This window comes from Chaetomium globosum, genomic scaffold, assembly GCF_000143365.1.
Source record: "Chaetomium globosum CBS 148.51 scaffold_5 genomic scaffold, whole genome shotgun sequence".
In the NCBI taxonomy this organism is placed as follows: Eukaryota; Fungi; Ascomycota; class Sordariomycetes; order Sordariales; family Chaetomiaceae; genus Chaetomium; species Chaetomium globosum.
In genome coordinates, this window is record NT_165980.1 from 2,811,394 (window position 1) to 2,837,283 (window position 25,890).

The following is a 25,890-nucleotide window of genomic DNA, read 5'->3' on the forward strand; positions in this document are numbered from 1 at the left end:
CGACGCCCAGCACCGATTATGTTGCATCAAGAGCGGGAGAGCAACAGCGCACTCGGCGATCTTATTATAGGGTGCCCGGGAACTCGGCCCTCTTCTGGTTGATATGTGTACTGATGCGACGGGCTTTGGGCACCCCACTCGTCCACGATGGGAAACTGGGCAGACTCGCATATTTGAGTGCAAGTCGATGCCGTCCTCACCATATTGGTTCACGGCTGTCTGGGTATTGATAGTCACCCTTCAGTGCCACTTTCACAATGCCTCGATGCAGTGCTGCAACGACATCCCGGCGACAGCACAGGAAACACCACCCATGCCACCCCTCATGTTCAACTGAATGTTATTAAGACTGCTAATGGTGCGCCTCGCTTGTATCCGCTCAGGCCAGTAGTACAGGACAAACGTATACACATAACGAAACGAAGGCATAAAAATCGAAAGACCCGAACCGGAGCCCTGCCATGTCCGCCGCGCGAACCGCCGTCCTAAGCTAGCCGCGCGATCTGGTCTGCAACCCTCCCTCCCAGCCCGGCCTAGCGATCCGGTCGGTGTCGCTCGGGGTGGCGAAACCCGACTCGGCCCATCCATCATCGTACACCTTCACCGCCATCATGATATAGCCACGCCCTTCGTCGCCCATATGTCGTTGCGAGAAACCGTCCCCACCCCGACCCACCGCCAAATGACCTTTCCCCGTGTCTAACTCCGTAATGAATACCGAGATACCGTGATGATGGTTTTGAGGAAATTGTGCCCAGCCCTTCCCAAGTGGCACACCCATTGTCCCGCGGCTGCGTGTTGTACAAAATCACACTCCATGATATCCTAGCTGTCACGCCGTCACGTCGTGCGTGAACACATGCATTCGTAGGCATTGCTCCTGCGGTCCAAAAAGCTGCCCGTACCGTTCTTTGAGCTGGCACTATGTGCAATCACCGCGACAAGCTCGCCATGAGAACGTTTAAGCCCTCCTTGAACGGGTGGCAGTCCCGTTAGTCTTAACACCGGTAGACTTGGCGTCGCCGTTGCCGTAGCTGTTGGCATTCGCGGCCGAGCCGTGGATCGGGTCCGGCAGCGGGGCCTGGCTCATCCTCCGCACGGCCTTGCGCCCGCTGGGCCGCTTGCCGTCCTTCTTGTAGGTGGCGAGGTAGAACGAGATGAAGAGCAAGAGGTAGGAGCTGATAATAGCGATGCCTGAGAATGCAGCAAACTCTTCGCCGGCGCACTTGCCAGCATTGGGAAGCCACTGGAAGTAGGTCGAGGTGAAGTAGGTCCAGGACGCAAAGTACACGAAACCTGCGGAGCGTATAGTTAGTATAGCTGTCGGTAAAATAAATACGGGGTTTAAGCATACCGAGATCGATGACGAATTGGATGATCTGGAGACGGGTGATCCACTCCTTCCACCAGATCTTGATGCCGCGGGCGCTCTGGAAGTAGTACCAGTACATGACCACGTGCACCATCAGGTTCAGCGAGATGACAACCCATGAGACCGACGTCGACCCAATAAGTTGCGTGTAGCACAGGAGAGCCGTCGCGCCGTGGTGGTAGCAGTGGAGGAAGGTCAAGGGCTTCTTCTTGAGGAAGAGGAAGCAGGTATCCAGAAGCTCAAGGTACTTGGTGAGGTAGTTCAACTAATCCATGTTAGCACACCACAACGGCACGCGCGGGATGGCGGTTGGTAGGAGACTCACGTAGTAAAGCACGACCAGGGGCTGAGTCCAACCACCCTCAATGGCGCAGATGGCGTGGAAGATTCCATGGCGGACGACGGTAGGCAGAATCTGCTCGATGAAAAGGGCGAGCAGGATAGCGCTAATGGCGGTGAGATAGAAGTTGTGGATCAAAAAGAGGGTGCGCAGCTTGAACGGCTCGCGGTTCCGCATAAGCTCCCGGCCGCCAAAGATGATAGTGTAGTAGATGACGATGAAGATGCTCGTCTCCTTCAGCGTCGACATGGGTGTCGAGCCCGGCTGGAACGTGAACTCATCGGCCGAGTAGCCAACGACGTACTCGAAGGCCTTGCTGAAGATGGGCCAGAGATGGATGCCGAACGGCCGGTCCACGGTTGGAACCGGCAGCTTCTCGAGGAGAGCAGCCACGGGGGACGCGGTCGTCATTGTGTGAGAGTTTCCACGACGGCAGGGTTCAATTATTCTGCGCAGCACACAACGTGTCAGCAAGTGCTGGTATGACAGCTGTCACGGCACCTTGTACGGCCGTTCGAGCGGGTTGCTGGGGCATTGGCGGACGGGTGCATCGGGGAGAAACCGAGTTATCCAACTTACCTATTGATGCAATGTTTGACACGCGACACGTCGAAAAGAGATGATGGATTAAGACCGCCAACGAAAGTAAATGCCAAACGACGGCCGAGTATTGAAGAAACCCAAAAAAAGAGACGAAGCGAAGAGAAAGGGGGTTCGAAGCAGCACCCTCGCAGGCCGGAAACGTAAGACGAGAGCGCGGGAGAGTTGACAATGGGAAGGAAAGTGTATCGCAATAAGAATCGCGATTTCGAGAGTTCACGGACAATGGAACCAAATATTTTTCAGCAAGTCCACCCCCGAAAAGGAGAAGCCACGAACAGCTTAGCCTTGGCTCTCATTTCCTTGTTCCTGCATGTGAAGTTTTACCGCCCAATCAAGACACGCCTACTCTTATGTCAGATCTGCCCCACAGGGATTCCCGGCCTTTGGATCTGGTTCTGTTGGGTTTTGCTGTCTTGCCGTCTTTTAACGGGGCTCACGGGGGTCCCGGCATCTTGGAAGCGGACACGATCGAGCATGGAAGAGCAATAATAAGCAGCGGATTGCCTGTCAATAGTATTCGTAGTAGGAGCAAGACCGGCGATTCACTGCATCGATTTCCCCAGCTTGCAGGTTTGACAAACCAACGCTTCCACGGGGATAGCCGAATCGGCTCTCTCGGCTCGGCCCCCTTAAATCGGCAATTCGCCAGAATCCACTCCTCGCTACTTCGTTGCATCAAGCTCCCGTCGGGAACGGGGTTGGGGATGCAGTGAATCAGAAGTCAGGATTCGAATTTACGGCTGAGGATTGGCCCAAGGATTTCCTCGGACGGTCGGCGCTGGCTCGCCAAGGCCGGTTCGAGAGGGCATCGCGGTGCCGAGTATGTCGTGCTGTGGATTTCGGAGCTCCGGAGCGCCGATGCAACACCCACAGCAGTCCGGGCCCCGCGGCCCCGGGAGATGAGGGTGGTCAGACTTGTTGATAAATATGTTGTCCATTCGGTGGTTGTCTTGTAGAGTAACCAGCTCGGGGTTTTCTTTCTTATTGTGGATCCGCTGTTGCCTCGGTAGCCTCGGTATCTCTCAATTATGATGTGAAAAACGATGGGTTTCTTGAGTTAGAACAGCTATAAATTCGCCTGCAAGAACTAGGCAGTACTTGAAGCGCCATTCGGGCGACTTCAAAAATGTTGCCGTCGTCGGGATGTCGTGTTAACCTGGCAGTATGATTTTAGGTCGGCCACGGGCAGCCCGGCAGGCGAGCGTGGCGAGGAACTCCCATCGGTTCAATGCGCAGCATCTTATTGGCGGGGTGCAGACACAGCAAGAAAAATAATGCGCTAAGCAAGTAGGCGAGCAGAGCATCGCATACGAAGTAACTAGCCGAAACATCATTCGATGCGAATATCCGTAATTTCCAGGATCAACACCAAACGCACACTGGCCCTGTCTGCACCCAATTCAATTGAGAACCAAGCTCTTCTGAGCCAGCCCATCGTAGGTAGTTGAGCCTCCCCACCCCACCAATTGTCCGCCTCACCACCCCCCCTAACTCTGGCCTTTCAATTTCTCATCGTTTGAAGCGGAAGAAAAATGTCGGCCTCCCTGCTCCGCGTCGCCGCTCGCGGCCCCTCCAACTTGCTCCGCGCCAACCTGGTCGCTGCCCGGCCGCAACCCATCGCCGCGCGCGCCGTCCTCGCCGCCCCGAGCTTCAGCACATCCGCCCGTCTGCGCTCCGAGCACCAGGAGGAGACTTTTGAGGAGTTTTCTGCCCGGTGAGTCGACAATACCGGGGATTCGTGGAGCAAAAACAGAGCTTTCCCAAGCTCCGCAGAGCTCTTTCGAAACCATGACGTGACCCGTTTTGGTCCACCCATCCCGACTTAACACAACCCACCATGGCTTTCTCGGTCGACCAATTACTGATAATAAGGTCCTGGGTAGTTATGAGAAGGAGTTTGACGGTGTTCAGGACGTTTTCGAGCTCCAGGTACAACCCCACCACCGTCAACCGGGCCCCATCCACCTTGCTGCCCCCCTCCGCTAACCCGGAGCTTTACCAACACAGCGCAACCTGAACAACGCCTTCGCCTACGATCTCGTCCCCTCTCCCGCCGTTGTGTCCGCTGCCCTCAGGGCTGCGCGGAGAGTCAACGACTTCCCCACCGCTGTCCGGATCTTCGAGGGTACGAAACTCCCACCCAAAACCATGCGGGAAATATTGATTTCGGTCGACCCCGCCCCAATATATACAGCAAGCTAACGGGGCCAAACAGGCATCAAGGCCAAGGTTGAGAACAAGGGCCAGTACCAGCAGTATCTGGACGAGCTCAAGCCGTTGCGCGAGGAGCTTGGAATCCCGCTCAAGGAGGACATGTACCCGGAGGAGTCCAAATAAACGAAGTACCGGGGTTTCCTCGTTGAGGAAATCGCACACCCTCCGGACAACGCCGTGGGTGATACCATAGACACCCTGTCTTCCATCGGGTTGTGGAGGGTTGTGCAAATCAATCTGTATATGTCACCGTACCTAGACTTCGTTTGCCAGATGCAAGGAAGATGCCGGGAGCCTCGAAACGGCCCGCAGTGAAGAAGTGATGTTAAGAATTGGGTGGGAGGCAAGGCGGAGCTTGGATGTAAAAAGCTAAGTTCGAAGAAGAGATATCAAATTCATTTTCCTCGCCATGGAACATCCCATCACGGGATGTCTCCTGATTTCGTCTGAACAATATTATCGCTTGAAAACGGCGATCCGCCAGCTTTCTTATTGATCGCTCATCGCTAGCTATTTCATACCTCAACCGACATACTCTCCAGTCAGCCCGACTTGTTCTTCGATAAAGGGAAGGGTATCATGTCTCCGTCTTGAGCTTTATCCATCCACCGGCATCGTCACCTCCGAATCCTAATTGCCAACTGGCGAGCAACCACCGCCCATGCCATACCATAAACCATGCATGATATTCCCCGTCCTGTCCCATGCAATGTGATGAATATTAAAACGCAGAAGGAAATAAGCAAAAAGAGAAGTAGAACGGAGGCCGACGCATGACCGGCCTCTCTCCTCTTCCCAACAGCACCGTCCCCGTCCTAAAGGCCCCAACAGTTGCTTGTCCTTGGTATCCACACCTTAACCTGCTTCATTGCCAAGCAACCAAGGAAGGCATCAGAGCTTCTTTCTCGAGCCGCCGTCGCCTTTCTCCTCTTCTCAGTCGCGATTTCCTTGCTGCCTCACAGACGACCGCTGCGACCTAGCGGATTTGGACGCAGAAGATGTCGCCGATCTCAGCTGCCACGTCGTTGTCGGCGCCGGCGTCGGCGTCGTCGGCTCATACTCTTCCTCATCCTCGCCTTCGGGTAGCACGCCCAAGATCGGGGATTCCGCTCGCTCTGGGCCCCGCGTGTTCCAAGTCCTAGGCTTTCTCTGTTTCCCCCTGCGGTCACCGCCCGCCGGACTGGGCGCCGGCCGGCTCTCCTCCCCGCTGCCACTGGCACCGGGGTTGCCCTCGTTCCCCTAGTCCCGGAGGTGACCCCAGCGACCAGCGCCCCCGACGGGTGGGAAGAAAGTCATGCCCGGCACAGGCGCGGCGGCGCCGCTAACACTTGGTCCGTCAGAGCTCATGGGTGCGGGGCTGGTGCCTCGACTACTAGCTCCCACCCCGCGGGCGGGCCGGGGGCTCATAACCCCCATGCGTGGGCTGCGCGGGACACTAGCCTGGCGCGTCTCACGGCGCCCGCTGCGGAGGAGTTTCAGCTCCTCTTTGGCGCGCTCCAGCTCGCGCTCGCGGTTGTCGAGTGTTGCTTGGAGCTCGTCGATTTGTCGGTTGACCTCGTTCATCTCGTTTTGGGCGTGGATCTGATGGATTTTGCGCAAGTTTTCACTGGCGCGGCTCTCGAATTCCGCGGCCTTCTTCTTCAGCTCCTGGTACTCCTGGTTGAGGCTGGTGTGCGCATTAGATGCGTCTTGGTACGCCTTTCGGCTGTACTCGGCCTCGTTCTGCACACTTTGGACCTTCTTCTCGAGTTTTTCAGCCGTGGCGAGGGCCTCGTCGCGATCCTTCTCCGCCTGGGCAACCTTTGCAATCTCAGGGACTGTTGAGTTTGCTAGCGTATCGCGAGCCTCGGCAAGCTTCGATTCCAGAAGCTTATTCTTCTCTTGCAGGTCCTTTACCTCGGCATTTTGTGCTTCAAGACGTGCGGCCGTGGCGCTCGCTGCCTCGACGGCCTTTTGGCACTGTTTCTCAAAGGTATGACGATCGCGAAGGGCGTCCATATATTTTGGCTCCAGCGACTTAATGGTGCGCTCGTAAGACCTGAGTTGCGACTCCAGACTTGTGCAAAGCTCACGCGTCTTGGCTTCAATGGCGGCTTGTGTGATGAGTTGGTTTTCCAGTTCCGCAATCTAGATAGGGTGAGAAACGTGGTCTTTTTCGAAGAGTTTGCCTTGTTCTTTCTTACCTTAGCGGACATCTTCTCGAGCTGCTCCACAGGGATTTCGACAACTTGGCCGGTCGGCCCGTTGACTGAGTGGTTCGTGAGTGTCTGCCTCAGCAGGTCGCTCATCCTCGCTGGTGTGGAGTTGCGAGACGGAAGTTGAGAATCCAGAAGCCTCGGCCGTTTGGGAATCCCATCATCTATGCCGTGCTGTCATTCTGTTAATGGTCCGGAACCCCCATTGAGCTGGATTTACAAATTAACTTACCAAGCGACGTTTCCGGCCGCCAGCCTCGACCAGGAGATCGGCCTGAGACTCCTGAGTACGCTCTTGTGAACTGAGCCACATCTCGAAGATGTCGCCCGGGAGCGGGTGCGCCTCCCAATCTAGGCCATCATCCGGGTTTCTTAGGAAGGCGGCAAACGTCTTGGCCGCTTGATGCGGCTCGGTGCTCTGCCGATCGGGATTCCGAAGATAGTCCATTGCGGTCGCTATCGCCAGATTGAGGGCGTTCCGCCTCTCTATACTGTTTAAGTCATGCTCGGTCTGGTCGAGCTGTTGGTCGATGTGATCCAGCGAGTATGTGGCAACCAAAGAGAGGACGATTGGTGCCATGGCTTCAAAGCTCAGAGACGCTGGGAGCTCTACCGATCGGGCCATATGGTCGAATGCGATAACGACATCGACACCCCCTTGAACCGCGGAGAGATCTTGACTAGCTACAGCCAGAACAACCGAGGTCACTTCGGTGCTCTGCTCAGTGGAGCTCTCTTGGCCAAGGATTGTGTATGGGCAATCTGTCGCCGAGACGACCGCTTCCAAATACTCAAAGGCCCGGCCGGGCTGGGAGATGACGAGGATCCGGGCGTTGATATCCCATAAGCCGTTGATAAACTCGTAAACAAACAAGAATTTGCTGTTTGAGTTGGTGGCATGTTTCATCATGTCCACTTTGCCCAGTTCCGGGAGGTCGTCCTCATACGCGGGCAGATCGCAGAGGTTGAGCAAGCGGTCGAATATAGTATCAATTTTCGTGACCAGAGCCGGATCCGGTTCACTCGTGTATGAATTTGCAAACACATCGCCAAATTTGATCAGAGTCGCCTTGTTCTCTGTTATCCTGTCAAGGTACTTTGCCCGAGTATTGGCGGCCATCGGAAGCGTCACGGTAAAATGCCGCACATGACTGTCGTCCTCTTGCTCATCCGCCCCCATGTCAGGCGGGGACTGAGACCGGTCGGGTTGGTCCAAAGGCACCAGTGCAGAGTTATCAACACCGAGAACCTGGTCGTCAACAGAGAGGTCGTCGTGGGGAACAAGCGGGGGGTCGACCAAAGTTGTCAGGTCTGCCGGTGCCACTGTTGCCGGCTGCTGCTCGAACTCGGCAGGTCCGTCCATGATTGGTGTCTCGGTAGGTAGACTTAAATCCATGCTACTATCATGGCCCAAACTTCCAACTTGTGGACCGAGATGAACCGCAGGAAGCTGCTCTGCTAGCTGGGTGGACGAATGTACCGGAGCGGCAGAGGCTTCCAATTGTTCAGCAAAATTCCCACTCGGCGGAAGAACCGCCGATGGGGATATCAGCGCTGGTTCATGTCTGTATTCTGTGGGCGGAACTGCTGGCGACGTGCCGACAACCTGACCCGGTCCGCTTTCCGAGGGTGTCCCTGGTGGAGGACCAAATACTCGAGCACCCAACTGCCGCATCCGTTCGACAGCTGAAAGGCGCGGGGTTACTTCTTCTGATCGCTCCATGATTCGGTTGGGGGGTATAGAAGGTTGTGGCGCGTTCCTCTCCTTATCTAGGGTAGACGAGAGTGGGGTTCCTCCTCCCAGTGGACTGCTCGCGCTTTGGCTAGGAATCTGTAAGGGCGACTTCGTGATGCGTAGTCTGGGGACAGTTTCCGGAACTATATCGTCCAGTCTAGCGCGTTGAGAGAATGACGGAAGGAGGCCCGGGTTGTTGCTATTGAAGGAGACTAGCTGGGCGGCCTGTTGTGAATGGGAGTTGGAAACGCTCGGGAGGGAGTTGATTTCGCGAGCAGAAAAACTCCGAGAGGCGGACCTGTGATCCCGAGGCTGGCCAGAGCTCTGACTACCGGAAAGATCTTCAGGAGATCGAGAGGACTCGGCCTCGGAGCCGAAGATTGGGGGCTCGTAGTCGGGCTGTGTCAGAAAGCCTTCGCCCCAAGGACTATCGTCCGAGACTAAATCGTGTCCAAGCTGCGGATCAGATCGTGAACTGGAGTGCGGAACGTTGTCAGATGCCGCTCCTTCGGTCGTCTCGAGCAAGCCTGGGTGGCTGGGATCGTGATGAGAGGTTTCCGGTTGGCGCGACGGTATGTCGAGGTCGGAACGGCTTATCTGAGTTTGTGAAGTCGGCTCGCTAGGGTGGGTGGCCGATTGGCCGGTAGACTGGGTATGAAGGGAGTCAAAGCACTCCTGGGAATCCTGGATGGTTCTCCGGCTGAGTTGGCTTTCTGGTTCGTTGCTACCTCCCAATGGGGCCGCGTTGTCCACAGCTTGGGAGGGCGGTGCGGATTGAGAGGAATTGATGACACGATACTCAGACGGACCAAAATTGGGCGGGCGTGATATCTCAACAACAAGCTCCCCTTTGTTGTCCGGGACTGGCGGTACACGCGCCCAGCTGGACTGGGCACTGGACTGGTTTGATTGAGGGTCTCCGTCGGTGGATGTGTACCCAGAATCGGCCGACTCTCGAGATCGTTTCGCCGGCCTATCCTCGTCGGCAATCGAGGGCTGCCGGCTGCGCTTCAAGTTCTGGGGCAGGACCGGCGGCCGACTGTCGCATTCCACGGCGGGGTGAGAGTCGCGTCTTCGTGCAATGTCTTCGCGCCGGCGCTTCTCCCTCTCCCAATCGGCGACTGCAGCTTCAGTTACGTTCTCGGCGGGCTCCTGAATGAGGGTGCAGCGTGGTTAGCGAGGGCGCAAACGAACACGCAAAGCTGCACGGGTATTGGTGATGATTACCCAAGTCGGCTCGTACCGCTCCCCGGTGGTAGGGTTATCGGCCCAGTCTACTTTGTACAATAATACACCCTTCGCGGACTTCTCGTCCAGGATATCCCGGACCTCGTAAAGCCGTTCTTCGGGTGTCGGTTTACGGGTTGCTCGACTTCCTCTCGCCGGTTTCCGGCGTTTCTGTTTAATCGGCGGCATGAGGTCCTGGGGAATGTCGGTTGACGCGGCGAGTCGCTAAAGTTGGCGAGTTGGGGTCGATTGGAGTGGTTTTGATTGGTCGAGGCGCTGAGCGAGCGAACTGACCGAAAGTTGCTTCATGAGAAAAAGTTATCTGAAGAGGTCGAAGCGGCCATGTTAAATTATAAACCACTCAAACTCCTAAAACCGAATCGAAAGTAACAATAATAGTTTGAAAAATAGTAGAATAAACGAAAGTTTTGGTGACTTGCTCTTCTGGCAACCAACCATTCTTCATTTTTCCGAGCAAAGGAGTTGGGTATTTTGTAAGTGGTAACTATTGATTTCGCCCTTCAGTTAAATAAACCTACGTACCTTCCGAGAGAAAGCCGCATACAGAGTGGAGGGAGACGCATTTGGGCTCAAATTATTGGCGCGCCCAGCTGTCAGGCACGAGGATAGATTAACGAGGTGGCTACGACTGCGCTCTGGTGGCTACTAGTAATATGCATTGCATTCCTCCCACGCATCAACCATTGTCAATACCATCGCTCCTCCGCTAATACAGTCCCAAAGGAAGTGCTTCGATGAAATAGGGGAACCGAACGGAATGCCCCGGGAACAAAACGATGATGCTTGATCTAGGAAAGACAGGAAAGACAGGAAAGAGCCAAACACGGCCGTGAAACAGACCGAACAGCCATACTATAGAAAAGAATACCACAATGCCAAATAAAATCCCAAAGAATCCCATTAATGTCCTCCAAGTCCCCCTAAACGCTGGAACATCATCCATCCATCCCAACCTCCCCGCCTGGCCGCCTCTGCACCAATACCAACCATCCTCAGCCCGTATCATACAGCGCTTGCCCCACAACCACAGCGGCGGTTCCAGGTTCCTAAAAAAATCAGTCACTAAACCATCACACAACCCTATGTGTCAAGAACATCTCGCTCTTCCTCGGTCGGCAGCGCGGGTGTCTCAAACGTGGGGATATCCTCGCCCTTCTCGAACGCGGGGCCCGGGCCCTGATAGCTCGGCGCCGCGATCGGACCAGCTGTGCCCTCCTGCTCCTGTTCCGGCAGAATTTTCGGCGCAGCCGCCAGGATTCGATTCACCGGGCTCGCTCCCGTAGTCGGCTTTACCGGCTTCGGGCTGACGGAGCTGCGGCGGCGGCCGCCGGGCGCGACGTAGGTCGGGGACCTTGACGCCCTCGGGACCCAAACGGGAGCGGGCGCCAGGGGGGATCGCGCGGGCCGCCCTCTTCCTCCCCCCCCTCCAAAACCCCCCCACCAACCCCGGCACCACCAGCACCACCGTCCTCGCCCGCTCCGGAGCCGCCGGAGCAGCAGCTCCGGACTGCTCCATGGCCAGCTTTCCGCAGCTGCGCCGCAGGATCCCTTGTAGCAGCGAAGGAGGTTAGCCAATTCACACCAGGCAGTCTGCAGGGCCCCGACCAGTTCCCATGCACACATACCGCAGTCAGCCGGCCCCGGCACGCCCTCGGCGCCCTGAAGCAGCTGCTCCCCCCCGTCATCCGCCAGCCGAGGCCACCAACCAGGTTCACCGCCCCCACCACCAGCAACCCAACGCCTTGGCCTTCGAATCGGCGCCGGCGTGACAGGTAGGCTCGGGCGGTCGTCCTCGCTGGGGAAGTCGGTGACCTTGGAGCCGCGCCGCGGCGTAGCAAAGTCGCTGACACCGCCGCCGCCGCCTCCACCGGGAGCTCCCGCGCCCCCGCTGCCGCCCAGGGCGAGGTTCTTATCGCTGCGCGTGCGGCGATGTTTCTGCATCCTGCGGTCGACGTAGCGGTTGATTTCCGGCACGTTATCCCATGCGTTGGTGCGGGGGAACGAGGACCAGATGTCCGTCGTCGTGGGAGCGGATAGCGCGGTGCGGGAGGCCGGGACCGGCGGTGGTGGCGTGTGCGGTTCGCCCGGCTGCGTCGCCGTGGTGGAGGGCTCGGGTTGCACTTGCGAACCTGGCTGTTCCTCGCTGGCGCTCACGGGCGCCGGCCCGGGTGCGGGCGGCTCGGGTTGGGTCAGGTGCGCGAACACGCGGGTCGGGGGTGGTCGATGAGACTCCCATGGGAAAAGCGGCTTGGGCTTCTCCGTGGGTTTCGCCGGTGCCTGCTTTGGGACCTCGTACCACATATTCTTGGGCGGGCTAGGATAACGCTCCGGCGGGACGAACGGGGCCGTATCAGACGACATGGTGTAGTGCGTCTGTGGGAAGTTCATGGCCTCGGGCATTGAGCCGGGCGGCGGAGGTTGCCTGGGGGTTTCTGTTAGCTTATTGTGCTGCTTTTTACGGGGCAGCTGGGTAAGGGATGAACTAACCGCTGAGCGTCCCAGCTTGGTGCCATCTCTGGTTGGGGTTGAGGCTCGGGCTTATGCTCCGACTGGGCCGGCGGTGCCTGGGCTTTTTGAACCTCAGTCTGTGCCCCAAAGTGAGTATGTGAGTGATGCTGAGATTCATAATGATGTTGGTGGTGATCGTCAGAACGCTGGTGAGGCTGCTGCTGGAGATGGGGATAAGACTGATGGGGATACTGCTGTTGCTGGGGATACTGCTGTGCTAGTTGATCGCTGGGAGGTTCGCCAACGGGGACAACATAACGGATAGTAGGCTGGAATTCCCCTTTGACGAAATACTGCACGATCGCTGGGACTTCTTGCTCTGGTTGTGATGGCTCCAGTCGGGGTGTCTACATCAGCGGCTTAGCGGCAACCCTGCTCAGTCAAGCCAGTCGGAACGCACCTCTTTGCGGTAATGCCGGTCATAAACCGCCCACCACCTGCCTACCATCTGGTCAAACGGCGAGCTTCCAGTGGTTATATCTCTGCCCTGCAACCACGGCTTCTCAGGCCCAATGAAATGAACCATATTAATACCAGACTGGAAGTGCTTGTAGGCAGGCACATATTGGTAGTGAGCTGAGGGCGTAACGTTGTAGCTGAAGCTTAGGCGGTTGAAGCTGTTCTTGAAGTACATGTTCAGGAGGCCCTGGTCGGCGCCGTCAAAGGAAATGCCCCTCCGAGCCATGGCCGTCAGGGCGTAATAGTCACCCATATTTGGAGTCAGGACCATGAGACCAGTATTGAATAGGTCTGGCCACCCAATGTCTGGCGCCGCGGAAAAGGGGTGAGGTAGGTTGAAGAGTTCATCCGGTGCTCGGTAGGCCACGATATCGGCGTCCACATACACAATCTTCCGGAACTGAGTCTGCCTCCAGAGATTGATTTTGGTGAAAGCCGAATGAAGATCCCGGCGGTTCATAAGGTCCAGGTTTGCGGTATGTTCATTTTGGATGCGGCTAACGGGAATGACATAGTCATAGACAGCCTAGCCAACAGTCAATAACACAGGGATATGTGTATGTATCCCAAGGGACTTGGGAGAGCTGAGGAAGCGTACCTTGAGCTGTGTCACAACATCGGCAGACACCGTGTCTAGGGTGACCAAGACGGCCAGTTTCTTGGTGGTGCCCGCATCGCGGAGCGAATGGGCCAGCACCAGGGCACCTTGAGAAAACGGGAATTAGCTCCAAAACCTTGATGAGTCTAGCAATTGTCACTCCAAACTCACCAGGGAGGTATGTGTCCGTCAGAAGAAGCTATGTCGGTTTGGTTTTAGCATTTTCCTGTTTGTTTCGAGCTGAGTGCAGGGCTGACAACTTCTCGTCCAGAACAGCAGCACCTCAGCGCGTCGGCGCATCCCCGGCTTCGGCCCAGACAAAACAGGAATCAGCACTCACACTGGCGTAGACATCCTCGGTCCCTTGCACGGCCATTGTGTGCAAAGACTCCTCACTAGCGACGTCAAATCGGAAGCGGGGGTAGCAATGAGCTGATGAATTGTAAAACCGAGGGGATGTTCGTGGAGTAGAGGAAAATGCGACAGCTCAAAGCCGAGAAGACGGGACCGGGAGTTGGGGGTCACCGAAGGAGCAGTCCTCGAGAGATGGAGGGTAAGGGTACCTAGGTTGGTAGGCGAGATCGGGAAAGTTTTGTGCCACGCTAATATGGAAATCTGCGCATCCCCTTGCCATAACCCCGGTCACCACCTCTGCCCAATGTTTACACTGCGCACTGTCGTCAACTTGGTGTCGCAGAAAGCTGCCAGCGTTGTGCAAGCTTGGTGCAACGGGCAACAGTGGGATGCATGGAAGCTTGGTTTAACAGGGCCAGTTGCAGGAAGGGATGGATGGGGCTGCACTTTTGGGTGGCCCCAATCCCCGCGGGGCACCCTCCATCTGTTTTCCTTCTTGCAGCTTCTTGCAGCGGCGGGTCAACAAACGGGATAATCAGCCGACATATATACAACTACTAAAGGCGGGAACTGTGTGCATTTACGACATCGGCAAGCGTGGTGGTACAAGAGAGATTCGAGATGAAGGCAGCTTATTTGTGTTGACAGTCAGTCTAGGCCATGCCAGCCTCAAGAGATAAGCACTGAATGAATGGAACCCCTGTAAGCCAGAAATGATGTATGTACCAATGCCAAGCCCCTCCAGTTCATCGAGCCTCCAACGGTCCTGCTGTTTTGAGGCATGCTTGGTGGGTGGCTTGTAGGTGCAGAAAAGTGATGAAAATTTCATCCCTCCTCATCCGTTCACACAACGCCAGAGTATACGACTAGTGTAGAGTAAACCCTGAGATTCAAGGGGTTCTAGATCCGTGCGACTTCGTACAGCATGGGACAACCAGGAACATTGTCAGCATGAGCGGAGCTTCTGCCCTGGCGCTGCAGACGCGCCGGTCCACGAACCCGTTAGCGCTCCCTTTAGTGCTGTGGAGCTCTCTCGAAGCGCGTCAAGCGGGGCTATTGCATCATCAGGTTGCGGTCAGTCGAGGTCCCCTGTAGGCCACCCCGCAGTACCCCGCGACGAGACGGGTCGAGAATTGGGTGTCACGGTTGTCAAGCTCAGAATAATCCCGAGATTATCTTGTCCGATATTGACCTCCCACACTTTATTCCTGAAGATCTCGAAAGAAGGGAGCTTTAGGGTGACTGGATTGGCTACACAAGCAAGCTCGAACAATAATAAGCAACCCCCGACTTTGTTGAATCCACCAGACGCACTAACGAGCTCGATTACCTGGTTTTGTTTGCCAGTCCGGAGGAGCATTTAACGTGGGATTCAAACCACAAAATCAAGAACATGCAGCCGGCGATCTGTCTACAATCATGTTTTATCGTCCAACGAAGTCCACCTGACTGCCTTGAGCTCTCCTCGTGACCCATCGCTTGCTGTAGAGTAACCTCTCAGCTACTGTACTATTTGATGACCGAAAATGAGCATCATCAACCTGAGTCAACTTGAGGTGCTCATCCAGAGGTTAGGGGTCGAAACCGAAAAGATGGGACCAATAACATAGTATTGGTTACGAACAAAGCCTCTCTATCTGTAGTGCGAGTCGATATCTTGGGCCAACTAGAAAAGTAAATAGGGGTAGTAGCACAGACATGTGCAGATGTAAAAATCCAAGCGAGGTATTGTACAAAATCAACAAACCCGCCGCCGCCGCCCAAACATGCAAAACGCCCGTCGTTTATTTTTTGACTCTCGCGCCGTCCCCCCCCCCCAACGAGATATGAGTCTCTTTACCCCTCTAAGCCAACTAATCCCCTTACCTCTCTTCCACCTCTACAAATCCTTCTTAAACGCATGCTCCGGCTTGTGAGTCGTCTCATAGTCCACATGGACATAGGCCCTCTCGATATCCGGTAGGCGCTCCAGCTTTATCTGCAGCTCCTCGGCAATGTCGTGGGTCTCCTGGAGAGTGGCGTCCGGGTCCATGACGACGTCGACCTCGGCGATGAGGCGGGGCCCCGAGTGGTAGGCGCGCACCGTGTCGATTTGGCGGATGGCGGGCGAGTGGGTCAGGCACACGTACGTGATCAGCTGCTGGATCTCGACGGGCGCCACGACGCCGACGAGGAGGAGGAACTCGGTGAAGGCGGTGCGCAGCCACAACGACGTGATGACCACCGACAGGACGATGGCGCCCGCCGGGTCGAGCCACCACACCAGCTTGCTGCCGCCCACCGAGGTGAGGATACCGAAGCCGTTGACGAGAAGGTCGTTGCGGTGGTCCTGCCACAGGATGCGCACTTGCGAATACTTGTCTTTGATGGACCAGGTGTAGAGGAACAGGGTGAGCTTGGTGCCGAAGGCGATGCAGACTGAGATGATGGACGGCAGGAAGAAGGGCTTGAGCTCGTCTGCGCTCTCTGAGAGCTCCCTGGCGGCGAAAGCGATGATGATGAGCGAGACAGCCGTCATGAGAAAGCAGAAAACGATGTTACCGACCGTCTCCAGACGGGCCTTGCCCGAGGGGAAGCGGGCCGGATCGACGCGGCGGACGGCGCGGTTAGTGAGAATGAGGGTGACGTTGGAGAGCGGGTCAAAGATGGCGTCGGCCATAGTGGTAAAGAGTGAGAGCGAACCGGACGAGATGGCAGCATAGAGCTGCAGGCCGGTGAGAATGATGTTGGCGACGAGCGAGCCCCAGATGGCAATCTTGAACTTGAGGTGGTCTTCGCCCTGCTCCTGACGTGCTTCGGCGCGGTGCTCTTCGACGCTTTTGAGCAACCGCTCAATGGTTTCATTCTGAGCTTGGTAAAAACCCTCGAGGCGACGAGCCGTGGTCGCTTTGCGCCCGAATGGTTTGATATACCCAGCTAGTGTGCTGGTCGTAGACGCCTTGGCGGTGACGGTAGGGCTTGGCTGGTGAGCAGCATCGCGTTTCCTAGACGTGTTTGCTTTGATCTCTGCCAATTCCGAGGCCGTCTTATATCGCTGGGATAAGCCGTAGGGGTCGTTTGCCGGCGCCGATGAGGGGGAAAACCGACCGGCACGCTGACTCTCAACCTCCACGTCGCCTGGTGCGGATGGAGGATGCCGGGCGACGGCACCCTCGTCGCCGCCCTCTGTGGGCTCCACGCCGGTGCTTGCGCCGTTTCCCGTCATTGAAGAAGGGCGGGGTGATTGTGTTCTCGCCAGGCGGCTGGCCGAGTCCGACTGGGTTCTGAAAGGATGAGGATGTAGTGATATGCTATTTGACAGATCAGGTGGATCCATGGTGGGCGTATTTAGGTATCGTAGGCTCGGTCGTTGGCTAGGTGCCTAGATAGATGCTGTGCGACGGATTCTGTCAAGACGTTGTGCACAGTAAGCACTGCACTGCAACGGTTGAGAAGGAAGAAAGTGATCCTAGGAAAGTTGATGGGATGAACGGTGGGTTAGTTACCCAATAAGAGGCTCGATTGATCGATAAGATTGCGCAAGAACAAGCCCCCCAGAGCAAATCCCCACCACAAACCAGATGAAGCACCCACCTTTTTGAATGACCCGGCAAAGTGGAAAGGGAGAATTCCCCGCAGAGGCGCAGCGTGTATCGTGTCTCTTCAGCAAGAGTTTCCAGGAGTTCCCTTGCCCGTGCGCACAGTCATATGCACCTGCTGCAGCTTTGGTGCTCAAACAGCTGGGAAGCTCCTGGGGGTGGCGAAACAAGGTGAAGGTCAACGGGGTATGGTCGGTGGGCTGTGCTTTAACCCATCAATTCATCCAACCAGGAACGGGTGCCGCGGCACGTTGACCGGGGCAAGGGGGTCAACACGGTTGTCGGTGACAGGAGATTTATTTCCTTTGGTGGCTCGGTGCTTCGGTGGCGGCTCGGTAACTGATCATTTAATTTGAGGTACGGAGTACGAATAGAATGATGTCCGATGCATATAGTTAGGACGTCTTTCATATTGTTCAAGTGCATTCTCGCAACAATACGTCATTGACTTGGACCTTCAATGCGTGGACGATGATGATAAGCGAGGATTTGCTCATTGGGCTTCATGATGGCTTTAATGATCGACTCTAGGTCCCTTTTTGCTTGATTCCTGGTGTGGCGGAGTGCCCAGTTTCGAGATCACGGCAAAATAACTTAGATCTGGTGCACGCAAATGATGACTCAGCAGACCCAACATCCTACTCGTGTTCTGGTCCGTCTGCTGCCTCTATCATGACTGCAAACAGTGTTATCGACAGAGCCAGGAAAGCATCGCCTATTCTATTTCGTCCACGCCTACTGATTTCTGGGGGACGCCTCCTAGGATCAGCGACGAGACTGGCCCTGGCTGGGTACTAACTAATTCGAAGCGAGAGGAAGGGAGCGGTCGCAGCGCGAAAATTCCCCAGTGGTGACGGTATTGTCACTTTTCAGCATGTAGAAACGAGGGAACGGCATGGGAAGAATGGAGGTGGATCGGAACGGCTTTTGAAGGAACAGAAAGGGAAGCAAAGAGAACCTATTCAGTTCTAGTGAAGGGGATGGTGAAGAAAGGCTTGGGGATGCCACTAAGACGACCTTTGGCAACCAGTTGGGACTACCGTCGGTTGAGAAAGTCAAGTTCCGGATCCCCGAAGATCGAGGGGGTTACAAGAGCAACGACATTGGTCACGTTGACCCGCTAGGAAGGTAAAGAAGGCCTGCGACGAGGTGATGGCTTGGCGAGTACAGATGCTCAACTGCGAGCCATACTAATCTGCATTGCAGGTAGCACAGTGTTACAAGTGCTGGGGTGGGGATACCCAACAATTCTGCAAGACTCCGCAGTTTGCCCGCGATGGAATACAGCGGCCTACACAGGGAGAACGGGGAGGCCCAATGTCCAACCCATAACGACGAGTTTCCATACTCCTCTCCGTGCAGCTCGGGGAAGCATTTGGCCTAGGTCTGATGGTGCCTAGAAGTAGTTAAAGCCCGTGGTGGGAGTTGGCCTCGCAGCTCACGTCGCTGCAACGCTATCTGTGCGAGGAGAGGGGGCCGCATATACGCGCCAGGCCTGTTGAATCACCAACAACACCGCGCTAGTTATCCAAGTGCATATCCAACCAGATGCGGCCCTAGGTAAGGCTGGCTTTGCATGGCACGGCTCAAGTAACCTCTAGTCAAATCTCCAACGCCCCAAGCTCCTACACATCCGGGATTAGCGCGAGGCCGTCCTATCAATAGTATTCTCCAACTTCTGCCTCCCTACCTTCCTCTGTTGCATCTCCGCTTCACATCACCATGTTGGCAAACTGCCACCCTCCTACACCGAACTCGCCGCATGTCACTTCTACCACTTAAACAACACACCCAAACGGCATGGATTCAAGGAACCAGCAATATGCCGTTGATGACGAGATCGCCACGTTCTTCACAAAATCGTCTGTAACCCGCGAAGCATGCGATAGCCTAGCCAAGGAACTCGTCGGCGGCGACCACGTGACCCCGGTCGCGGTGCAGGGCGCATGTTCGTATACCGTCTACGCTGGGAGTGACCTGGGTCATGTCGTTCAGTTTCGCTTTAGGTCCCTCTGGCTCAAGGTACAGACGGCAGTTCTTGCCCGGCGTATATTCGGGACCTTGGTACCTGACGTATCCTTCAAGCAGCAGCTCGGCGACGAGTCCATGCCTACGACTGGCCAAGAGCCGCTGCTCGTCTATGTCATGACTCGTATGCGGGGGATAAGCCGCTTGGACTTTGTGCTTGGACTTTGTGCTTGCACATGGCTTCCCGGAAAACTCGCCGACCAACAAGGTCCGACGGATGACCCTGATCCGGGATGTTGCAAGGTACGTCGTTAGCTTCTTCCTTCACAGCAATATTTATACAATTTGAGATAGCTTCTTCGCCCTGGCATGGAAAACACCACAGGCGGTCGACAAGGCCTACCGCGATCACATCGCCGAGACGTTTGAGAACGAATTACAGATTCTGTTGGTTGCCCTCCCCGACCGCTTCCGCCCTATCATCCACGCCACGTTGAGAGCTCTGCCGAGCATTCTCGCGCTTCCCATGGTCGTCCTCCACAAAGATTTCGGGGACTGCAACATCATGGTGGAGGAGGAGTCTTGTCATCTGGTTGGTGTCATTGACTGGGCTGAGCCGGAGATCGGCCCCTTTGGCACAAACCTCCATTCTCTGCAAGATTTGATGAGCAAATTGCACATGAAGAATGGGTGGATCAGGTACGAGGACTACGATGATTTGGTGGCTTGTTTCTGGGAGACCTTGGGCAACGAGCTTGGCGGGTTGGAGGAGGACACTATGAAGGCTATTAAGGCGGCGCGAGTTTTGGGCTTATTACGGTCTTGGGCCTTTACCAGCCGGCTTGCAAATGAGCCCACCCCGGTGACTATCAAAGACGACGAGAGCGGGCGGTACAGGATGATGATTCTTGAAGGGTTGCTCCTGACCCCCGAGACACGATTCGAGGGGCTGGAGGAGTGGATTAGAGTAGAGGAGAAGCAGGGACTTTGAATATGCGCTATGAAGATTCGGGTTGGATAGAGCTACGCCTCACGCAAGACTCCAGCCTCAACGAGCCAGGGGTCCGGAATCCCATTTCGCCCTCCCCATAGAAACGACAGCTTCTAGACTTCGTTGTTGTTTCGGGGGTGCGGTTTTCTGACTTCAGAGCTATTTACCAGTCCTGGACTCTTCCAAGCAGACCAGGGTCTTTTATGGATTAAAAACCCACGAGACTGGAAAGCAGGTGGTCAAAGCTGAATCCCAAACGCCGATCCGGGGTGCTTATGTTTCCTATTATCGGCACATCATTACTTCGAGGTTCTAGACCCGTTGATCTTACAGCGGGGTATATCACCCTCCAGTGTTTGTTGGCTTCCGTGATACCGGGCCGTGTGCCCCGGATCACGGGTCAGAGAAGCGAATCTAGGATTTAGGTTGGACCATGCCCCTTTTCAGGTTTATGACAACCAGCTGACGCGGGCATCCACACAAGGATTGATCTTTACGATTGGAACTTATATGAAAAACGAGGGAGAATAAAACATACATATCGTTTACCTCGCACCCAAACCCACACCCCCAATATCATGCCCGGAACATCAATTACACACCCGCTTACAGCTTCGGGCCCCCCTTCCCCTCGTCTTCACACCTCGCCAAGATCCAATCACCCACATCTTTATAAAACTCCTTACTATCAGGCCCATCATCATGTAGCTGATGATACCACCCCTGATACGCCTTAAACTCCTTATCCTGGACCTCCCCGGTGTACTCATCAAAATACTTCCGACTAGCCTCATACCACGTAGTCTTATCCTCGGTCCCATGACCAATCCACAAACTCCTCAGCGCGCCGCCCGGCAACGGCCGCACCTGACCGCTCGCCAGCGCGGCCGTGCGGTCCAGCAGGCCAGCTAGCTTCTCGAGCGTGCCCGTGTTATGCATCAGCTTGTCCTCGAGCAGGCTCTTCTGCACCTCGGGGTCGCGGGTGAGGTGCTCGGGCATGATCTCGTGCTTTAGCTGGAAGTGGGGCATGAGACGGCCGGCCAGGCGGCCGGCGTAGACCTTGAGCGCCGACGGCTGCTCCTCGGGCGAGAAGCTGATGAAGGGGCTCTCCAGCATCCAGCCGCGCACGCGCCGCACCACCGTCTCCTGGTAGTCCGGGTGACAGGCGAGGGTGAGCGCCTGGCCGCCGCCCATGGAGTGGCCTAGGACGAAGACGAGCGGGTCGGAGGGGGAGGCGGGGAGGTGGGGTGTGATGAAAGGCCGCCATGTCGGCGAGGACTTGGGTGGTGGGACCGGTCAGGCCCATGTCGGCGGGTTTCTTGACGGAGCGCCCCCAGCCGCGCTGGTCGAGGCCGTGGACGGCGATGCCGCGGGCGGCTAGGGCTGAGAAGAAGGCGCCGTAGCGGCCCAGATGGTCGCTGAAGCCGTGGATGAAGATGAGCTTGGCTTTAATGGGACCCTCGGGCTGAACGGATGTTAGTTTGATGAAGAATGCATTTTATGTAAGTCCTGTATAAGGCGGGTCACGTAGAAACCAGCGATCGGTGGAAAGAGTAAGGATGACGTACCACCCATGATTTGGTGTAGAGGCTGTCGCCTTTTACCTCCAAAGTGCCTTCCTTTTCAAAAGCCATCTTGGGATATGTTGAGTCGAATCTGGTTCAGTGATATGATATGAATCCGCGATAAATCGTGACAACGGATGAAGACCGAGCACGGAGTAGGGGATCGATGTTTCTTTCGCTGGCCGAGGTTGGTGCGAGTAATGAACGGGGTGACGTGAGCCTCGGCAAACAAAGAACCAGCAGTCGTTTCAGCGTCAGTTATTCAGATTTGAGCCCTCTGAATGAGATTCGAATTAGGTGGCAGTCGTATCAAACAGAGAATGGTTCAATTGGGTCTTTTGCATGAAGAATCAGGTTAGCGCCGAGCGGCGGCATGTGTTATGCTGGAATCGACAGGAAGCAGGAACGTATCCATCGGAGGGAGGCCGTCAGCATGTGGGGCTGAAATGAGCAATGATTACCGTCCACGCACCAACCAGGACATCAAAACAACAGGGGCACTTTCACACGATCCGAATCGTTGATCGCCATCTCACCATCTCAGTGTCCGTTCGGCGTGGGTAAAGGGGTCTGCTTTGGCGTACCGAATGTGAAGAGAAAAAGAAAACAAAGACATCGCTGTTGAGTGTATATACGGTACATGCCGCCCTGTGGAGGGCCAAATTGGCAACCTAGTCATCCAACGCGCACCACAAACAACCGCCCCTTGCCTCGGACATCAACATCGAAAACATTAATCAACATGACCCAAACCCCATTCAAGTCTGATAGCCGTCAGACTCAATGATGCCGTTAACTCTTTCATCCCAATCGTCCCATCGTGACTCCGGGGGACAAACAATTCCCGGTTGTGTGACTCCGCAACACCTTCCCTAGTAAAACAGTCTCGAAAAAAGACACAAACATCCAAGTTTTGGGCACTCGCGTCCACCCATCCCACCCAAAAACGACCGTCAGGGGGGCTTCAACCCATCTTTTGATCTCTTTCTTTCTCCGAGCGAGTTCGGCGAGGAGGACCCCGGCCTCGAAGGGGTTCACGCCAACCAAACACAAAGACCATGAATCTTATATATCGCCCAACTCGACTTGTAGCTCTGTGCCGGCAAATAATTCCTGAGCCGTTGCGGGCGTGAGGCTGAACTTGTCAGCCGGCAACTCCTCGTCAGGTGTCCGGATGCCGATTCCGCTATCATCGTGCGTCGCTTGTTGGCTGTTGGTGGCAGGCGCCGAAGGAAACGGTGCCCGGTCTGGTTGTGGCTCCGGCATGCGCGACATACCAAAATCATCGCTGGCACTGCTGTACCGAGACCCTTGGTGGCTCAGCTCTCGGTTTGCCGATTGCCGCTTCGGAATTGCAAGCGGGGCTTGACTCGACTTCTGCTGCAAGAAGCCGCCCTGCTCTGCCATGAATTGAATCATCTCGTCAACCCAGCATTTTGTCACCCACCACGACCCAAAACTCTTCCCTTGCGCAATTGTGAGGTCCCTCATCAATGCCGTGCTCAGCCTTTGAACGCACCAGACAAGGTCTGTGTCCGACGCGTATGGGAACCGGCTCGGGAGGGAACGTAGCAAGTTGACCCAGCGATCCAGCACGTTAGACGAGTCCACTTCTTCGAAACCACCATCCTGGGATGGCCTGCCGTTCCGTATAACAACATCACCCTGTGACGTCAAGCATTCCATCTCCCATGGGATGTTGACCGGGCTGAGTAGATCGCGCATCTCATTGAGCAGAAGATTGACGACATCGTCCATGCCGCGTGATGGGATACACTCGGCCAGCTTCTTAACGTTTACCATGGAGATCCACTCCATGTACATTAGGTCGCGATTTGCAGGGTTTGACAGCATGTTTGCGGCGGCGTGGGCAGTGAGGTTCACCCGTAGTGCCCTGTCGAGCAACCCGGCAAAAATGGTAGCCGGCCCCTCTTTGGCCCTCACCACGTGGAGAGGTTGTCCTTGGAATGACTCTCGGATATGGGGTACGAGCCGCTCCGAGATGTTGCGTAGCGTGTCGAGAACAGGCTTGGGTACAACCTGGAGGGTGAGACCCGAGACAATGCGCATCATTCGCTGATACAGGACAAAATCAGATTCTTCGATCCACGGAGCAATGGCCGGATTTGCGAACAGTTTCTGTACGGGCATGGTGAGGGTCCCCTGAAATGATGTGAAGAGGTGGAAGAACGCCTTCTCCTTGCAGTAGCGGATGCATTCGACCAAAGACGTGCAATAAGAGCGATAGAGGGCCACGAGGGACTTGGCCGCATCAGGATCTGTGCCGTCTGGGAGGTATGCTTCGATTCGGGGAAGAATAATCGGATCCGACTGCTTGAACGTTTCCCCCGTCTCGGTCGAAAAGCGAAGCTCCTGGGGCGTCTTGCCCATCGTCGATTGTAGCTGGTCAACGCCAACCGCCTTTGGTTGATTGTAGAGACTGTGATGAAACTCGCGCGATCGTACGATACTCGGTCCGGGTTGGTGTGTGATGGGAGGAGCGGAAAATGGAGTTCTGTCGGATCGCATAGATGTAGAATTGGCGGCGGGTAGCGTGCTGAAGGCGCATGTGAGTAGGTGGCATGATTGACAAACAAACGGATAGCAACTTACTTGAAACTTTGTGACAAAGAGGGGTTCTCTCCCAAAGGCACCGCAGTTTGGCTGGGGCTATCGCGGACGTCGGGTTGCTCTTCTCTCAACTGAAAGTTCACATAGTGGTATTTCGACTCTCCACGAACCCCCAAACGCCGTGTCTTGAGGCCAGGGAAAAGTACCCGTACGAGCTTACCGAAGCTCGCAGGGTTCAAAACGGTGATCCTTTCGGTGGCACACCGGGACGCATAATTGGCATAAACACGCCCTCTTGGTACTGATCCTTTCCCCGTCGAGCACACCAAATTGATCCTACAGACTCGTTAGCGGGTTCACATCGGAAGGCTTCAGCATTCGGCGGCATACCAGAGCATCGCAAAAACCTGGCGCGCGCGTTCAGAGTTTGGCCCCCGGTCATTTCCGAGCAGCTCGTGGGAAACATCCTCGAGGCTGCGATGCTTGTTGGTCTGGAACAGCTGCCGCATCTCAATCTCGTTATTGGCGTTAGAACGCGCACCCGACTTCGTCGCCGTGGCCATCCCATTGAACGAGTCGTCGCCGTCGTGTACTTCCCGATCGAGCATCTGGCTATCGTCCGCAAAGCTCGTGTTGCCGGCAAAGGACTCGGCGGAGAGGGACTGGCGACTGAGACTATGGCTGTGGTGGCTGTGGTGGTGGAAAGAGACGTTTGGAATCGGCGCGTTCATGGTGGCGTCGGGTCCGAAGTCGCGACTCGCCTGCAGCTGTGACGCCAGCAACAGGTCCTCCGGCGTCATCTGGGTCGATCCGTTTGGCAGCTCGCGCGCATGGCTGGCGCTGTTGGGTAGCCATTGTGACGAATACACGTCTGCGGACTCGGCGAAGCTGTGTTCCACGTTGGCTTGCGTGGTGGCACTATGAATCGACGTCGTCGACCCTCGCGACCGGGGCCGCTTCCTGGGCTTGGCGGCGAGTGCTAGCGCATCTGTGAAGCGATGAGTATTTTGAACATTCGGTGCTGGCGAGGCACGTCGAATAGAATTGACGCTGCATGGAAGGAGGGGTGTCCGCTGCGGTGGTAGGGATGCGGCCTCCTTACCGTGGCTCGAGTCCATCGCCATTCCTGTTGCGGACAAACAGTTGCGTTGCTGTCACCAAAACAGAAGATGATGACGGGGTGTTGCGACAATGAGAAGGCCACCCGCGCTCAAAGAGGAGGAAAATTTGCTGATTGGCAAATTATACACCGTCCCCAGAAATACTAGTGAATGCACGAGCAAGGGATCGGGGGTGCAAGGTGCTGTGCTGTCTACACACCTGCCGAGATCAGAGCTGCTGTTCGTCTCGAGGAGAAAGGGAAGAAATCAACAAACATCGAGGCGGTACCCGGGGCAATGCTTCGCTCCTGTGGACAAGCTCCCCGCACGCACCAAGAGCCCCACCTCACCCAGCGTCGCGCTTCGATTGGCTCGACTTGGCTTGATTTGTGCGGCACGGGGGACAATTCAAGCTTCATTGCTCAGAACAAAAACATACAGCTTGGAGATTTGTTTTTATGCGCCGTCGCAATCTCGCCCGGTTGCGTACA

The 25,890-nt window shown here is 55.8% G+C and overlaps 8 protein-coding genes across 8 annotated transcripts; 2 read left to right on the top strand and 6 right to left on the bottom strand.

Annotated features, from left to right (window-relative positions):
- Positions 1-961: 961 nt before the first annotated feature.
- On the bottom strand, positions 962-2,123 carry CHGG_07757 (uncharacterized protein; the record flags this gene model as incomplete). The annotated part of the gene is made up of 3 exons (XM_001225412.1): positions 962-1,296; positions 1,355-1,637; positions 1,698-2,123. 3 exons carry the CDS (start codon positions 2,121-2,123, stop codon positions 962-964), a joined length of 1,044 nt encoding a protein of 347 aa, XP_001225413.1.
- Positions 2,124-3,847: 1,724 nt separating this feature from the next.
- On the top strand, positions 3,848-4,652 carry CHGG_07758 (uncharacterized protein; the record flags this gene model as incomplete). Its single annotated transcript, XM_001225413.1, has 4 exons — positions 3,848-4,029; positions 4,199-4,244; positions 4,323-4,440; positions 4,531-4,652. 4 exons carry the CDS (start codon positions 3,848-3,850, stop codon positions 4,650-4,652), a joined length of 468 nt encoding a protein of 155 aa, XP_001225414.1.
- An 810-nt stretch (positions 4,653-5,462) lies between these two features.
- Positions 5,463-9,875, bottom strand: CHGG_07759 (uncharacterized protein; the record flags this gene model as incomplete). The annotated part of the gene is made up of 5 exons (XM_001225414.1): positions 5,463-5,768; positions 5,856-6,656; positions 6,713-6,898; positions 6,957-9,611; positions 9,687-9,875. The coding sequence occupies 5 exons, from the start codon at positions 9,873-9,875 to the stop codon at positions 5,463-5,465; spliced, it is 4,137 nt and encodes a 1,378-aa protein (XP_001225415.1).
- Positions 9,876-10,836: 961 nt separating this feature from the next.
- On the bottom strand, positions 10,837-13,648 carry CHGG_07760 (uncharacterized protein; the record flags this gene model as incomplete). The annotated part of the gene is made up of 7 exons (XM_001225415.1): positions 10,837-11,255; positions 11,333-12,129; positions 12,195-12,547; positions 12,616-13,200; positions 13,273-13,379; positions 13,444-13,471; positions 13,613-13,648. 7 exons carry the CDS (start codon positions 13,646-13,648, stop codon positions 10,837-10,839), a joined length of 2,325 nt encoding a protein of 774 aa, XP_001225416.1.
- A 1,857-nt stretch (positions 13,649-15,505) lies between these two features.
- On the bottom strand, positions 15,506-16,942 carry CHGG_07761 (uncharacterized protein; the record flags this gene model as incomplete). The annotated part of the gene is made up of 1 exon (XM_001225416.1): positions 15,506-16,942. One exon carries the CDS (start codon positions 16,940-16,942, stop codon positions 15,506-15,508), a length of 1,437 nt encoding a protein of 478 aa, XP_001225417.1.
- A 2,062-nt stretch (positions 16,943-19,004) lies between these two features.
- CHGG_07762 (uncharacterized protein) lies at positions 19,005-20,163 on the top strand (the record flags this gene model as incomplete). Its single annotated transcript, XM_001225417.1, has 2 exons — positions 19,005-19,475; positions 19,558-20,163. 2 exons carry the CDS (start codon positions 19,005-19,007, stop codon positions 20,161-20,163), a joined length of 1,077 nt encoding a protein of 358 aa, XP_001225418.1.
- A 606-nt stretch (positions 20,164-20,769) lies between these two features.
- On the bottom strand, positions 20,770-21,797 carry CHGG_07763 (uncharacterized protein; the record flags this gene model as incomplete). The annotated part of the gene is made up of 3 exons (XM_001225418.1): positions 20,770-21,071; positions 21,379-21,628; positions 21,732-21,797. 3 exons carry the CDS (start codon positions 21,795-21,797, stop codon positions 20,770-20,772), a joined length of 618 nt encoding a protein of 205 aa, XP_001225419.1.
- Positions 21,798-22,793: 996 nt separating this feature from the next.
- On the bottom strand, positions 22,794-25,818 carry CHGG_07764 (uncharacterized protein; the record flags this gene model as incomplete). Its single annotated transcript, XM_001225419.1, has 4 exons — positions 22,794-24,285; positions 24,342-24,430; positions 24,707-25,425; positions 25,620-25,818. 4 exons carry the CDS (start codon positions 25,816-25,818, stop codon positions 22,794-22,796), a joined length of 2,499 nt encoding a protein of 832 aa, XP_001225420.1.
- Between the last annotated feature and the right edge of the window lie 72 nt (positions 25,819-25,890).